This window comes from Engraulis encrasicolus, chromosome 17 (assembly GCF_034702125.1).
Source record: "Engraulis encrasicolus isolate BLACKSEA-1 chromosome 17, IST_EnEncr_1.0, whole genome shotgun sequence".
NCBI classification, from domain to species: Eukaryota; Metazoa; Chordata; class Actinopteri; order Clupeiformes; family Engraulidae; genus Engraulis; species Engraulis encrasicolus.
The window spans coordinates 30194595-30209124 of NC_085873.1; the positions used below are offsets into that span (position 1 = coordinate 30194595).

Below are 14530 nucleotides of genomic sequence, written 5' to 3' on the forward strand. Positions count from 1 at the left end.
AGTTAAACTCAGTTCAGGAAATGTCACTATAAAAACACACACGCGCGCACACACACACACACACACACACACACACACGGACATCCTGCAGACAGTTGTAGCACAATTTCTACCCGGACCGAAAAGAGGAGTGGTGGTGCTTTTGTTCAAGCCGTGCTCGACCGTTAAATGCTCAAACTTTAACCTGGAGCGTCTCGATTACATCTGATGGCAAACCTGCACCACAGACGGGGAAGCCGGAGGGGGGCAGTGGGGGGGGGGAGTTGTGTTGGCAAAGAGAAGTCTGGCCCCCAGGGCGAAATGAGGCCCAGAATTGGGTCCAGAGGCGCATCTTGTCACTAGGCTAGACAGGCAGCCGCTTGGGGCCCCTAAGCCACTGCATGGTGAACAACAGCTCAACGGAAAACAATAATAGTGCTGATTGTGTTTTGAATGTTCTTTCCTTTTGGGCTTTTGCTCGGGGCCCCAACTGACATTAGAATTGCCTCTGGTTTTGGGTCCCCATGACATTGTATGTATTGGATGGGAGGGCCTTTCAGATAGATTTGCACCAGGCTTTCAGATGAATTTGTACCAGGCTTTCAGATGAATTTGTACCAGGCTTTCAGATGAATTTGTACCAGGCTTTCAGATGAATTTGTACCAGGCTTTCAGATGAATTTGTACCAGGCTTTCAGATGAATTCGTACCAAAGCTGTCAGCGGCCCTCACCACTACAGATAAATGCGGAGACTCTCATTGAGGAGTGATTCATTGTGATTCAGATTCCTTGTACAGGTGTGTCAGGTGGTTCAGGCTGAGAGCCGTTGACCTACTGGAGTAGAGGGCTCCGCCTCTCTTGTTATTGTGTGTGGCCAGCCCCTGAAGACAGTGGACACTGTGCCCCAAGCATACCGGCTGGCTACCCTCATTCTGGTCCCCGATCTGGCTTCATACATTGACAATGGCCTTTCGAACTTAGAAAAAAAAGAGTGTGCACATCATCTTCTCTTCCGTCCTATTGTATGATTTGAATTCTAGCGCATCTCTGCATCGTGTTTCAAGGTTGAAATGACAGATTTTCTTGCACATGACTGAGCCTTGGGGAAAAAAAACTCCAGCTGAAAGGCTCATTGAGCCCTGAAAGAAATGATTTGTGCAGGAATGCAGCCGCGCAGCTTCCACAGTCCTGTTGCTTTGGGTAACTTAAATCCTAGAGGGAAGGCACGCACTATCACACAAGAGCACCGGACCCAAAAAAATTATTTAACCGAAAAGAAACAAAGGTTCCTGGTAAACACCCTGAAACGCGAGATGTCTTGAGATGTAAATATCTCTCCAGGAACGCTGCCCTGCAACTTCCACATTACATGTTCATTTGTGTGCTCTTTCCCCAATTCACCCAGTCAGGTTTCGGTCCTGGGCCACAAAGACAGTAGTACTCTATTTGAAAGGGTCTGTATAAAGTTGTTGGGTAACCGGAATAAGAATTACATGACGTTTGTTGTCAGGAACATTATGGCACATGATTGATGTTCATGGCTCTTGTTTCCTTTTTTATTTTTTTTAACCATTTAAAGTTGACATTGGGTGTCATAACTCTCAGATATCAGTCAAAAACCATCCATAATGTGTCATTAATGTTCCTGTCGTGTCATAGCATTCTTATAACTGTTATTTGACATCCCTAATGTATACTCCCTTCAAAGAAAGTGTTACCAAAAAAAAAAAATGAAAAAGCGCCCCTAAGGGGTCTTACACACCAAGGCGGTAAAGCGTCGCGGAACGGCCGCGTTTTTTACCGGCGTCGGTGAAAATACATTGAAACCTATCTGTCCTTACACACCAACCGGCGGTAGTCGAGCGTCAGCGGCGCGGGAGCCGGCGCGGGAGCCGGCTCCGCGCCGCGCTGCATTTGGAAAATAGAACTCGAGCGTATTTTTCACGCCGGCGACCGGCGGTGTCTCATTCAAATGAATGGCAAAGTAGCATGCTAGCTTTAGCTGTGGGGAGGGTTTTGAACAGGACTGGCCGCACACGCCGACGTTGTCAGTGTGAAAGGCAGAGAAAAACACGCCGGTCGAAACTAAGCAGAAAGACCGCGTTCGTCCCGTGCCGGTTCCGTTCCGCCTTGGTATGTTTTGGCCCTAAACGTGCGCTAATAAGCACAATGTTTTGGACACATGCTAGCTTTAGCTGTGGGGAGGGTTTTGAACAGGACTGGCCGCACACGCCGACGTTGTCAGTGTGAAAGGCAGAGAAAAACACGCCGGTCGAAACTAAGCAGAAAGACCGCGTTCGTCCCGTGCCGGTTCCGTTCCGCCTTGGTATGTTTTGGCCCTAAACGTGCGCTAATAAGCACAATGTTTTGGACACATCATCTTCCTTCATCATAGTGGGAGCGTTAACCAGTTTATGGAGGACCGTAAAGGTACACTGTGTAATATATTAAGCAGTTTCCTACCAGGATTCATGCTTCCCATTCATAAATGTTGCCTTTTTCATGAATACTCACCGCCACCACAAATTCTAAGTATTCACTATGACTGGGAAAATTGCACTTTTCATACATGAAAAGGAGGATCTTCTCCATGTCCGCCATTTAGAATTTCCAGAAATTGACATTTTTAGCTGGGAAACTTACTATTCTTTGGTCATACTAGTAAATATTAGTTTATTATTTCGTAAATATTCATGAAAACATCAAATTTGGCAATTGGCAGCCCAGTTTCAATAAGCATCATAAGTTGCAATACCTACTCTGGCCACCATCCTACACAGTGCACCTTTTTAATAATGATTTCTCCTCCTCAGGGGTAACTTAACCCCCTACCCCCACCCTGGGGGCAGACAACACTGCACGACACACATGACCCCATGTGTCACCTATTGGGTCCCTAATCTAGTTTGGAGAGCCCAGACTAGCTAGCAGGCTAATCTAATCCCGCTCTGCTCGGCTCTGCTCTGCTGGGATTGGAAGATGGGGGATGTGGTGAGAGGGTCAGCAGAGAGACCTGCCTTATGTAACTGCTAATTATGGTAGAGCAGCACCAGCAGACAGACAGAGCTAATCTAATGGTAATCTGGCATTCAGGGCATTTTCCCAGCGAGACCCTACAGTCCTCCGAGGTTGATCCTGTTGAGGCTGTTGGGATTTTTTGTTTTTGTTTGTTTGTTTTGTTTGTTTTTTTCCCTTTTGAGACTGGCCCTTCGTTTGGATGAGGCAGCCCATTTGTCCAACTTTAATAGAAACGTGGAACTGAGCTAATCATATCACAGAAAAGCAGGGGGTTGTGTTCAGGGGCTGGTCTGTGCCAAAAATGCCCGGGCTTGTTTTTGTCCCTGACCAGCCTTGAGCAGAGACGAAGCACATTAGCTCCTAAGGAGAGAGAAGCGATGCCTGTGACAATTGGGGGTTGGTGGGGGTGTGTCTGTGTGAGGGAGAGAGTGTGAACGAGGGCACTGGGTTTAGCACCTCACCTCGTATGGTTGGCACAACAACCTATTAATGGACGTGATGTGATTAGAATGGGATGGAAGTGATGGCGAAAGAGTTGTTGCTATAGCCCACATTTTTCTTGAAAACTAAAATGAGCTGTATGTTTTTGTATGTTTGCTTTTAATCATTCATAATATTTCTCTTTTTCCTCTTCAAACAATTGGGGAGGGGCCCCTTCACGAGAGATTTGTATAGCAGTATCATTGCACTGTTTTGTTCTGAGATTTCGGTCACAAAGTGGTTATTGCCGTCATTTGAATTCTAGAACATAACTTGCCATTAGCAGGGGCCTTGTCTGAGCTGAGTGCCCAAGGCAATTGCCTGGCTGTGACAGGCCTGGGTTTGGGGGTGGGTAGGTACGTCTGTGCGATCAAGATGGTGTGAAAGAGGGCACTGGGTTTTAGCACCTTACCTCATATGGTTGGCACAGCCTATAAATGGGTGTGATGTACATTTTAACATGCCAGAATTGGTGCTATGGCCAGGGGCATAGGGCAAATTTCTGGGCTGTGTGTACGACCATCTCCAATGGACCAATATAAATATTAATAAGTTAAAAATGACTCGACTTTCCTCCCACATCCATGGCTGTGGCACATACTTAATCAGAAAACTGTATGCATGCAGGAAAGAAAAAAAAACACTTATACCATACTTTTGCATCCCATGTTTTGTATGTTATGACATTTCAGGCCTTTAAACACTTGCTTTGGTATCAAGTTCACAAACCTTTTTGGAATAGACATTGAACTAGAAAAACAACCCGTCAAACTGTCCTCAAACAAAGTTGCTGGAATTATATGACCAAACCCTTCTACTGTCAACACGGCTAATATGCTTTTTTGTGTTTAGAAAAGGGAGTTCACTTGCACTGTAGCCTTCTTGGTGCTCCGAGTCTAGGACTATAGACAGTAGGAAACTACTTTCTAATGTTTTTTTTGTGTATTTCAAACCTCCTCAACCAATCATGCTCTTCTGACTATGACGCTGCATTGCGCCGTTGCAAATTCAAAAGCACAATAGAAAAGGTGATTGGTGCTTGTACAGTATCACCCTCAGGTAACTTGTTTGGGTCATGGGCAGAAAGCCAACACTGGTTGAGTTTGTTACTTGACACTCTTGAATAACAGTCTTAAGAAGTTCTGTCCAGACTGTACTATGGTCATGTTGTCCTTTGGGAGTTAACTTTTTTTGTATCTCCTGACAAGATGTTTCACTCAAAACATTACTGTGTAAGCCATGCTGTTGCTGTTGGTTGTTTTATGAACCGGATTTCACTTACTAAAGCCCCCCCCCCATTTCTTTTTTTCCCCAGTCTCAAATTTCATTAATGTTTGTGGAATAGTGTATACAATTGTGTGCGTGTGTCTGAATGTGTCTGTGGAAAAATGCCCAAACCATCCAACAGTTAATATTTAGTTTCTGTCCAGTGTGCACCAGTCAATATTAACTTTTTTTTTTAGCAGTGTTTAGCTGATTTCTATCTGTTTCAAGCTATTGTTTTCTCCTGGGCAAGAACCTGGAGAGCCTGACTGTCTATTCATCCATTTTCCTAGCTTGATTTTATTGTTTTTTAGATTTTTATTTTCTGAAGTCAGGATTAGGGATGTCAACAACTTGATTGATTAGTTGTTTTTTTTTTCAAAGCAATGGGCAGTTATTTACATGCAGGGTATTGGTTACATACCCTGAAGAAGCAATTATGTGACAATAGGTGCTTTGATTAAGGGCCCTTCAGTACACCACTGCCCATAAGTCGGTGTTTTCAGTAATTTGGTTTATTGACGAAATCTTTCTTTCTTTCTTTCTTTCTTTCTTTCTTTCTTCTCTCTCTCTCCCTCCAGTTCCCTCCTCAGATCAAGCTGGCTACAGACGAGCAGAAGGTGTTTGGCCTGTGGGAGTCTGGGGAGACCTTTGACAGGGTAAACCCCGCACACAAACACTTGAGCGTTTTAACATTTACATAACCCTTTAATAATCCATAATCCAACCATGACCATAACATCAGACTAAACTGTAGTAGAAGGTTGCCTCAAAGGTTAACAAGCTAATTCTCTAGAATTCCCATATGGGTGGAAGCTGTGGCCACGTAAAGCACCCGTACCATATACCGGTACATGGGGACCCAGGTTGCAGTCCAGCCAGGGTCATTCCCCAGCCCCTACCTCATCTCTCTCTTACTCCTCCACTACTTCACTGACACATGTTCACCGTCCTTTTTGAAAGGCCTAGTTGACACTATTTGGCTGTCATGAAACACCCAAATAACGAATGACAACTGTCATAAACCTCATTTTGTCATTAATATTACTGACATGGCCATGGCATTCACATGGCGGTTACATGCCCTTATGTAAACCATGTCAAATAAAGCATTACCGGCTGACTGAATTAAGTTTCTTCGTATGTTAAAATTATTCAAGTCTGAGCAAGTTGCATGCAGCTTAAGTGGATTCTTGAAGCAGTTACAGTTAATCATTGGGTTGCTCAAGGACATTTTGAGATTGCCCTTAAAACCAGTATGAGAGAGGAATGTAGAGAGAGGAGAGTCCAATTACTTTAAGATCTAGCCCAGGGATGGGCAACTGGAGGCCCGGGGGCCACATGTGGCCCTCCTCCTCACTCAGTGTGGCCCTTACATAGATAAAACATGACCTTAAAAAATAATGTGCAGATTTGTTTTAAACCACTACTGAATTAATTCATTGTAATTATACTGTTGACCAATAGAGAACACTCCTATTTGTTCCAAACAATAATAATCAGTGAGCAACCAAATGCACCTTAAACTCTTGCAGTCAGATCCGTGATCATGTGGCCCTCCGATGGTGGTGATAAAAAATGTGGCCCTCTTTATCATGAAAGTTGCCCATCCCTGATCTAGCCTGAGCAGCCACACGGGGCAAATTACCTGGTTTTACCTGTCCAATGGAATGATTGATTACCTGGTTGAACTGGACAGGTTAAATCAGGGCTACATCCGAATACTGTCGCAGGCACTGCCTTTCTACCAGTAGCTTGTCACCCTGACCAGTAGGTTCTATATAGAAAGCCAATCACTAGTTAACACAAATTAGACGTACTACAGCACGCACCGTCATTTACATCACTGGGGGCAGCCCTTCATGGCACTAATGACCAGTAACCGTGCATTGGTGACATTTCTGTGCACTTCTGGGATACCGCAGTTACGTTTGGCTAACTGCAAATATGACCGAATATTAGAAAGTCATCTAGGTACCGTTCGCCTCCTTGTTGAAAGCTTACTAAGGTATTCAGATTTACTACATGGGCACTACCATATTTTTTGCCTTCTACATATGAAGGCAGTGGGGACTTTTGGTTGGATCCCTGGTCATTTGGATTATGTGGCATTAGACATAACTAGTGTTGCACCGATAACGATACCAGTATTGGTGGATCGGTGCATCGGCACTAAAATGGTGGTATCGGTATCGGCGAGTACCAACAAATAGGGCACCGATACCATTTATAGGTGCTTGTGTGACACTTAAACAGCCTTGAAATTAGTTATTTCATAGAGGTATTTAAAAAGTGATGAAAAGTTTAGCTGGATTCACTTTGTATTAGTCTTTTTCCTGTTTCACAAAGGTAGGCAGCAGCCTGACAAAGCCATGCAATGATTTTACATCCAAGTAGTATGCACTACAGCCCTTCATATATATACATTTCAAATAGGGTGGTATCGGTATCGGCCGATACTGCACAGCCAGATATCGGGTATCGGTATCGGGGCCAAAAAATGGTATCGGTGTAACACTAGACATAACTAATAAATTCAGGTTGAACATCACTGGTGTGTTGAGTACTCAGCTGATTTAGAGCTGGTTGGATCAAACTTGAGGCAGGATTTTATTTAGTCATTTATTTTGTAAGTATTTTTGGGGGGCTTTTTGGCCTTTATTATTACAGGACAGTGTGAGAGTAGACAGGAAATAACTGGACAGTGTGAGTAAACAGGAAATGACTGGGAGAGAGAGACAAGGCAGGGCCGAGAAATGACCGCGGCCAGACTCGAACCGGGGTCCCCAAATGTGGGGGGCTTAGCACGCTGCGACACAGTGCCCCTGAGGCAGGGTTTATTTGTGCACTTTCTGGCCCTAGAATTGACACCTTTTGGTTTGTGGGTGTTTGCTGAGTCTGGTTCTTCCCTCTCCTTTCCCTCCCCCCTTCCCTCTTCAGTACCGACAGATCCTGTTTGAGCTGTTCTCGAAGAACTATCGGGTCAGGAAGAACGTGGTGATGGCACGCCTGAATCAGGAACTGGGGGACGATGTCACCAAGTCCGACGTGGACCGGCTACTCAAGGTGACACAGACGAGGACAGACACAGACACAGACACAGACACAGACACAGACACAGACACAGACACAGACACAGACACAGACACAGACACAGACACAGACACAGACACAGACACAGACACAGACACAGACACACAGACACAGACACACAGACACACAGACACAGACACACACACACACACACACACACACACACACAGACACACACAGACGCAGACACAGACACACACACACACACACACAGACATAGACACACACACACACAGACACAGACACAGACACACAGACACAGACACAGACACAGACACACACACACACACACACACACACACACACACACACACACACACACACACAGACACACAGACACACACACAGACACACACACACACACACACACACACACACACAGACACACAGACACACACACACACATACACACACACTATTACATTGTCTCGAAGTCTATCCTGGCCTGTTACCTAAAATGGATGGTTCAATATATAAATGGATGTTTAAGGGTCAATGACGTTTTTTGAGCTCAGACATTAGGTGGTACAGCTGCAGCTAATTCTCATAAATTCGTTAGTAATTGATAATTAATGTACTGCAGTGAATATGCTTTTTTTTTTTTTTTTTTTTTTAAATCACTTAAACATCCATACAGTAGTGGCATTAGCTGTGGTTGCACCACCCTGATGTGTCCTACAACTAAAACGCCATTGACCCTTAAATACATTACATACACTCTCCATAATCATACTGTAATAAAATCGATTATTTTTCATGCTGCAGTAGAACTGCTCTGCACTGCTCTTCATTCACATCAATAACATTTATGATTTGAAAGTTATGATTCATTTTCATGTACCTCCTGACCCTTTGGTAACACTTTGCTTATGTGCTCTGTGCTCTCCCCAACCCCTTTTTACAGGACTGCTGCACCACGCAGGGAGGCATGTGGTATCTAAAGGGAACCATGCAGTCGTGACGAAGGGCGCCGGAACCCTGTCACTGGGTTCTATCACTCACCACCACCACCACTCCCCCAACCCCCCTCCTCCCCTACATCAGGGCCCAGTGAGAGAGGCCTCTGGCTGGGGAAGCCTAGCAGCTCACGCCTGGGGAGATAAAAACAAAGAACGCCCGTGATTGGTCGGTTGGATGATTGGAAGAGAATTCCATCATCTGATTGGCTCTTGGCGACAATTTGCTTTTTTCGTCAACGCAGCCGAACACAAGATGCCAGGTCGATATGTAAACATTAAGCCCTGCAAGAGTGAACATGATGCACGTACTCACATACACTCTCTCTCACACACACACACACACACACACACACACACACACACACACACACACACACACACACACACACACACACACACACACACACACACACAACCCCCATCACGCACAGACACTTAACTCTATTACACACACACACACCCCTCCGGTCCTCAGAAGGGCAAGCGAGTTCGTTGGAGCCAGAGCATGTACATGAAGAAAACTGAACTGGTTGGCAGAGTTTTGAGCAGTTGGTGTGAATGAGTGTAAATGATACTGTAGTACTTCATTTCAGTTTCCTCTTTTTTTTTCCATTTTAATTTAAATATAGAATAGTGTCTAAAATATAATAATAATAAAAGACAGTTCAGAGTTCTGATTTGGTGGCCTTTTCTAGATGTGGTGGGGGTAAAAAAAAAAGTCACATCTTTATAGTTCCTGTTGAGTTAGTGTGGGCCTTGTGTCAGGAACTATGTATTATAAATTTTGGTTTTGTTTTCCCATCAATACTCCTTCTCATTGATGTTTCATAAGACCAGTTGTATTTTAGAAGAATTCAAAGCTCTGGTTACTTTATTTTCCACCTTCTGAATATGCCCCCATTAAATAATATATACAGAGAATAAGCTGTTCTATCTGTACGGTTTAAAATATGAAATGTGCGCTTTCATTAGCCTATGCACTTGACTTAACAAAGAAAAAAAAACTAAAAGCAATTGCAAGGAAGCTAAAAAAAAAATACTGTATTGATAAAATATTGATTGAATTTGTTTTGGAAGTTGTGAATGGTTTCCCAAGCACGTTTTATCCCAGTTGTTTACAAACACCCCCAGTGACCTTGACAAAAAAAGTTATCCGGACAAGGATGGAGGTTAGGTCTTGTTAAATCCAAGGATGGAGGTTAGGTCTTGTAAAATCCAAGGATCGGGGTGGAGGGGAAGACAGATGGGTTTGAAGCCTATTTCTACTACTACTACTACTACTTAAGACTTAAGGAGATCTCTTAAATCTGTGATCCTGCGAGCTAAGAATCCGGACGAGAGCGCGTTTGAAGTGATTCAGGGTTTTTTGTCATTTGAGGTGTGTGTATGTGAAATATGACAGATAACAGTCAGAATGGAAGAAAATCAAGCGAGGCTGAAAAACAGTTGGCACATACAGTAGTTGTGTTTGGAGACATGGGAGAATTTCAGTAAGACCGAAGAGTATTGTGACCGAAGACTTCGCAGATCAGATGCTGCTCTCTGGGGGGTCCTAGTGAACAGAATCCACCTGACAGTACCCCCCACCCCAACCCCCTTTCCTTCACCAAATCTCATCCTCCTTCCCCTGCTTGGGGGAGTTCTCAAACTGTAGTATGCTCTGGGCTATGCCAACAGAAAACACAAACCTCCCACCTTCTCTATCCCAGAGGGTTATTCCAAGAAGCTGGTTTAGTTAGAAAACTTGGCCAAGTTTAAACCTTGAGGTAGCTGTAAATAATCTAATAGAAGAGCCTGGAGTCATCGTTTTCCTTCACTGAATGACACCTGTGAACTATCTATTAGCAGATTTCCCATTTCCTGTTGGTTAATTAAACCAGGTTTATCATTTCACCATGTTGTTGGACTACACCCCAGCAGAGTGCCATAAACGTACCTCAGGTCCCCACTAAGATGTTTTCACCACACTCAAAAACCTCTAGACCTCATCTCTCGTAGTCTGTGCCACACCTGTGAGATTGTGGGTCTTTTTCTTCTCTCTCGCTCTTGGTTAGTTTTTGTTGTTTGGCCCTGTGGTGTGGGTGACGGGTTTTCTGAATGAATGTCATTGTGTTCTGTCTGTGTAAGCAATCAAAAAACGACCTGAGCAATTTAAGGGAAATGTTCTGCTACGTGACTTTGAATTTAAAAATAAATAATGAAAAGCTGCTCTGCTTTTGGGACTTGAGGTGCTAAAAAAGATGCCCCATCAGCCCGCCTCCCTCATCCAAGAGAAGAGAAAAGTGCCTCCTTTATACCCAGGAGATATCACCCTTCACTTAAAGGTGCACTGTGTAATATTTTGAGTAGTTTATTTCTGGAATTCATGCTGCCCATTCAAAAATATAACCTTTTTCATGAATACTTACCATCAAATTCTAAAAATTAATGACCGGGGAAAATTGCACTTTTCATACATGAAAAGGGGGATCTTGTAGCAAATTTTACTATACTTTGGTGAGACTAATAAATATTAGTTTATTATTTAGTAAATATTCATGAAAATATTAAATTGGCAATGGGCAGCACAGTTTCAAAGATTAGCATAGTTGCAATACCCACTCTAGCCACAATCCTACGCAGTGCACCTCTAACAACTTCTTGTCTTGTCCTCAAACTGAAGAAAGAACCCCCCCTGCCTGCTCAGCCCTGTTTCCTTCACAGTGATTCACCATTACCTTGGTCGCAATGGCACAGGCCATAAACTGAAGCCACCAAAGACTGCCGTAGCCATTGTGTTGAGGTGGGGATGATTAATACAGGACATCACATGTTCTTTCTTTTCCTTTCTTGTTATTTTTGGACGAGTGACCCGACTGAGATGTCAGTCCCCCACATTTACAACTTGGCTCAATAAACACTGTACAAAACTCAATCTGTGCTCTCGTGGTTCTGTGAAGCTGAAAGTGGCATTTTGTTTATTGGTAAAAAATGACAGTAAATTAATTCTGTTAGGTAAAGACCTGTACCTGGTTTCTAAACATTTGATCTGGTCCATAATCAGACCAGGGACACGTGACGTTAATTTCATAAAGGGTAAAATGTGTTCAAGCTCTTAACACAAGTCCAGTTTCTGACAACTGAACTCTTTTGAAGCACTCCACTAACGTCACTTAACATGGCCTAATGAATGAGAATTTCCAGACAGGTGTGGGGTTAAGAGTGAAGTACCATCAGTGCAGATATTCAATAAATATTTATTAATCAAAAGGTGACTGCAAAAAAAAACTGCACTTTATTTCAGTATGCAGTTGTCTTTTACAGTCAAAAAACGTATAATCAACTGTGAGACAGCCTCACTCTTTCAGAGATCCAAAGTCAAACTTCAGAGAATGCTGATGATCTCATGGTTAATTTTAATGCAAGGATGACCCATATTATGGATGTTATTGCCCCCCAAAAAATCAAAACAGTGGGACATAAAAAAGCCCCTTGGAGAATGAATCCCACAGTTATATTGCTAAAGCAAGAATGCAGGAGGGCTGAAAGACAGTGGCGTAAATCCAAACTTGAAGTCCACTACCAAATCTATAAACACACACTCTCGAAATACAACCAAGAAATTTCTAAAGCTAGACAATCTTTTTTCTCTGACATAATTAACAGAAATATTAATAATGCACGCGTCCTGTTTGGCACTGTGGAAAAAGCTAGCAAGGCCCCCAAATCAAATGCCCTCTGAGTTCCTCTCAGTCAGCAAATGCAATGAGTTTGCATCCTTTTTCAAAGGTAAGATTGAAAAAATACGTACAAACATGCTCACACATGTGCAACCGACCCAAGATTCGGACCAACTTGTTACGGTGAAGTTAAATCCTAACCTCATGAGAAATTTTTATTTAGTTGATGTGGACATTCTTAATAGAACGGTACAAAGTCTTAGCTCCTCTACATCTGACTTAGATATTCTACCAACAGCCTTCTTCAAATCCATCTTACATCACCAGATGTACTTCAGATCATCAACACCTCACTACAAACAGGCATATTCCCAGGCTGTCTGAAAGAAGCAGTTGTGAAACCCTTACTGAAAAAGAACAACCTGGATGCACTGGTACTAAACAACTATAGGCCCATATCCAATCTACCATTTATGGGTAAAATAATAGAGAAAATTGTTTTTAACCAATTAACTGCCTTTTTAATGTCTAATAGCTATTTTGATAAGTTTCAATCTGGTTTCCGTGCCTACCACAGCACTGAAACAGCTCTTATCAAAGTTATGAATGACATAAGATTGAATTCTGATGCTGGCAAATCATCCGTCTTGGTACTTCTTGGTACTGCTTTCGACACAGTTAATCATTCTATACTACTACATAGACTGGAACACTGGGTTGGCTTTACGGGCATAGTGATCGACTGGTTAAAATCGTACTTACAACAAAGAAGTTTTTTTGTCGCCATTGGAAGACATACTTCATCACCAATGTCTCTGGATTGTGGGGTCCCCCAGGGCTCCATTCTGGGACCACTACTGTTCAATCTGTATATGTTGCCACTGGGACACATTATCGAGAATAACTCCATAAATTACCATAGCTATGCGGATGATACCCAGCTCTACTTATCTATGTCCCCCAATGACTACACCCCCCTTGAATCACTCTATCATTGCATGGACCAAATTAACAAATGGATGTCTCACAATTTCCTCCAGCTGAACACAGAAAAAACTGAAGTAATTATATTTGGGGAAAAGAGAGGAGAGACAAAAGATTGCTACTATCCTTGAAACGAAGGGACTGAAAGCAAGGGAAACAGTTAAAAATCTTGGGGTCCTCATTGACAGTGACCTAAACTTCAACAGTCACATGAAAGCTATTACTAAGTCTGCATTTTATCACATAAAAACCGTCTCTAAATTTAGGGTCCTGATGTCTAAACATGATCTGGAGAAGCTAATACATGCCTTCATTTCTAGTAAAGTCGATTACTGTAACAGTCTGTTTACTGGCCTCCCAAATAAGACCATTAAACAGCTTCAACTGGTACAAAATGCAGCTGCAAGGGTTCTTACAAAGACAAGGAAGTTTGACCACATTACTCCAATTCTAAGATCGCTGCATTGGCTCCCAGTAAGCTACAGAATTGATTTTAAGGCAATGCTACTTGTATTTAAATCATTAAATGGAATGGGACCCACATATCTACTGGATATGTTTCAGCTGTATGCACCGACCAGGTCACTAAGGTCAACGGAGAAGAATTTGCTGGTGATTCCAAAAGTCAAAACAAAGTGTGGAGAGGCAGCCTTTAGCTTCTATGCTTCAAAGCTTTGGAACCAGCTTCCAGATGACGTAAAAAATGCACCCACTATTGATAGTTTTAAATCTAGACTCAAGACAAAGCTGTTCTCAGATGCTTTCTTAAATTATTGAATGAAAAGACGGTAAAATAAGAGAAGACAAAACCCTGACAATTCTAGACCCTATCAGGTAAACGGAAAAAAGGAGGCCAGACTCCTCTGTCGTCGAACAGTTAAAATCTGAAGACTGCGTATGTTTTTCAAGGTTTTATGTTTTTTTTTAATGTTTTTTTTTATTTTATTATTATTTTTACCTTATGTTTTATCTTAATGTTTTAAATGTTTTTTTGACTCTAATTCATTTCCCTGTTTTCCTTTCATTTACATTTGTTAACTTTGTGAAGCACATTGAGTTGCACCTGTGTATGAAATGCGCTATATAAATAAACT

General features: G+C 42.7%; 1 protein-coding gene across 2 annotated transcripts in view; it reads left to right on the plus strand.

The window, feature by feature from the left end:
• The window catches only part of polr3e (polymerase (RNA) III (DNA directed) polypeptide E), a 34024-nt gene extending 24554 nt beyond the window's left edge, over positions 1 to 9470 (plus strand). For both annotated transcript variants that reach the window (XM_063220612.1, XM_063220611.1), the window contains exons 19-21: positions 5323 to 5400; positions 7682 to 7807; positions 8739 to 9470. In XM_063220612.1, the coding sequence (XP_063076682.1) occupies positions 5323 to 5400; positions 7682 to 7807; positions 8739 to 8795 (261 nt within the window). In that variant the 3' untranslated portion in view covers positions 8796 to 9470. The remainder of the gene's footprint in view (positions 1 to 5322; positions 5401 to 7681; positions 7808 to 8738) is intronic.
• The last annotated feature ends 5060 nt before the right edge of the window (positions 9471 to 14530 follow it).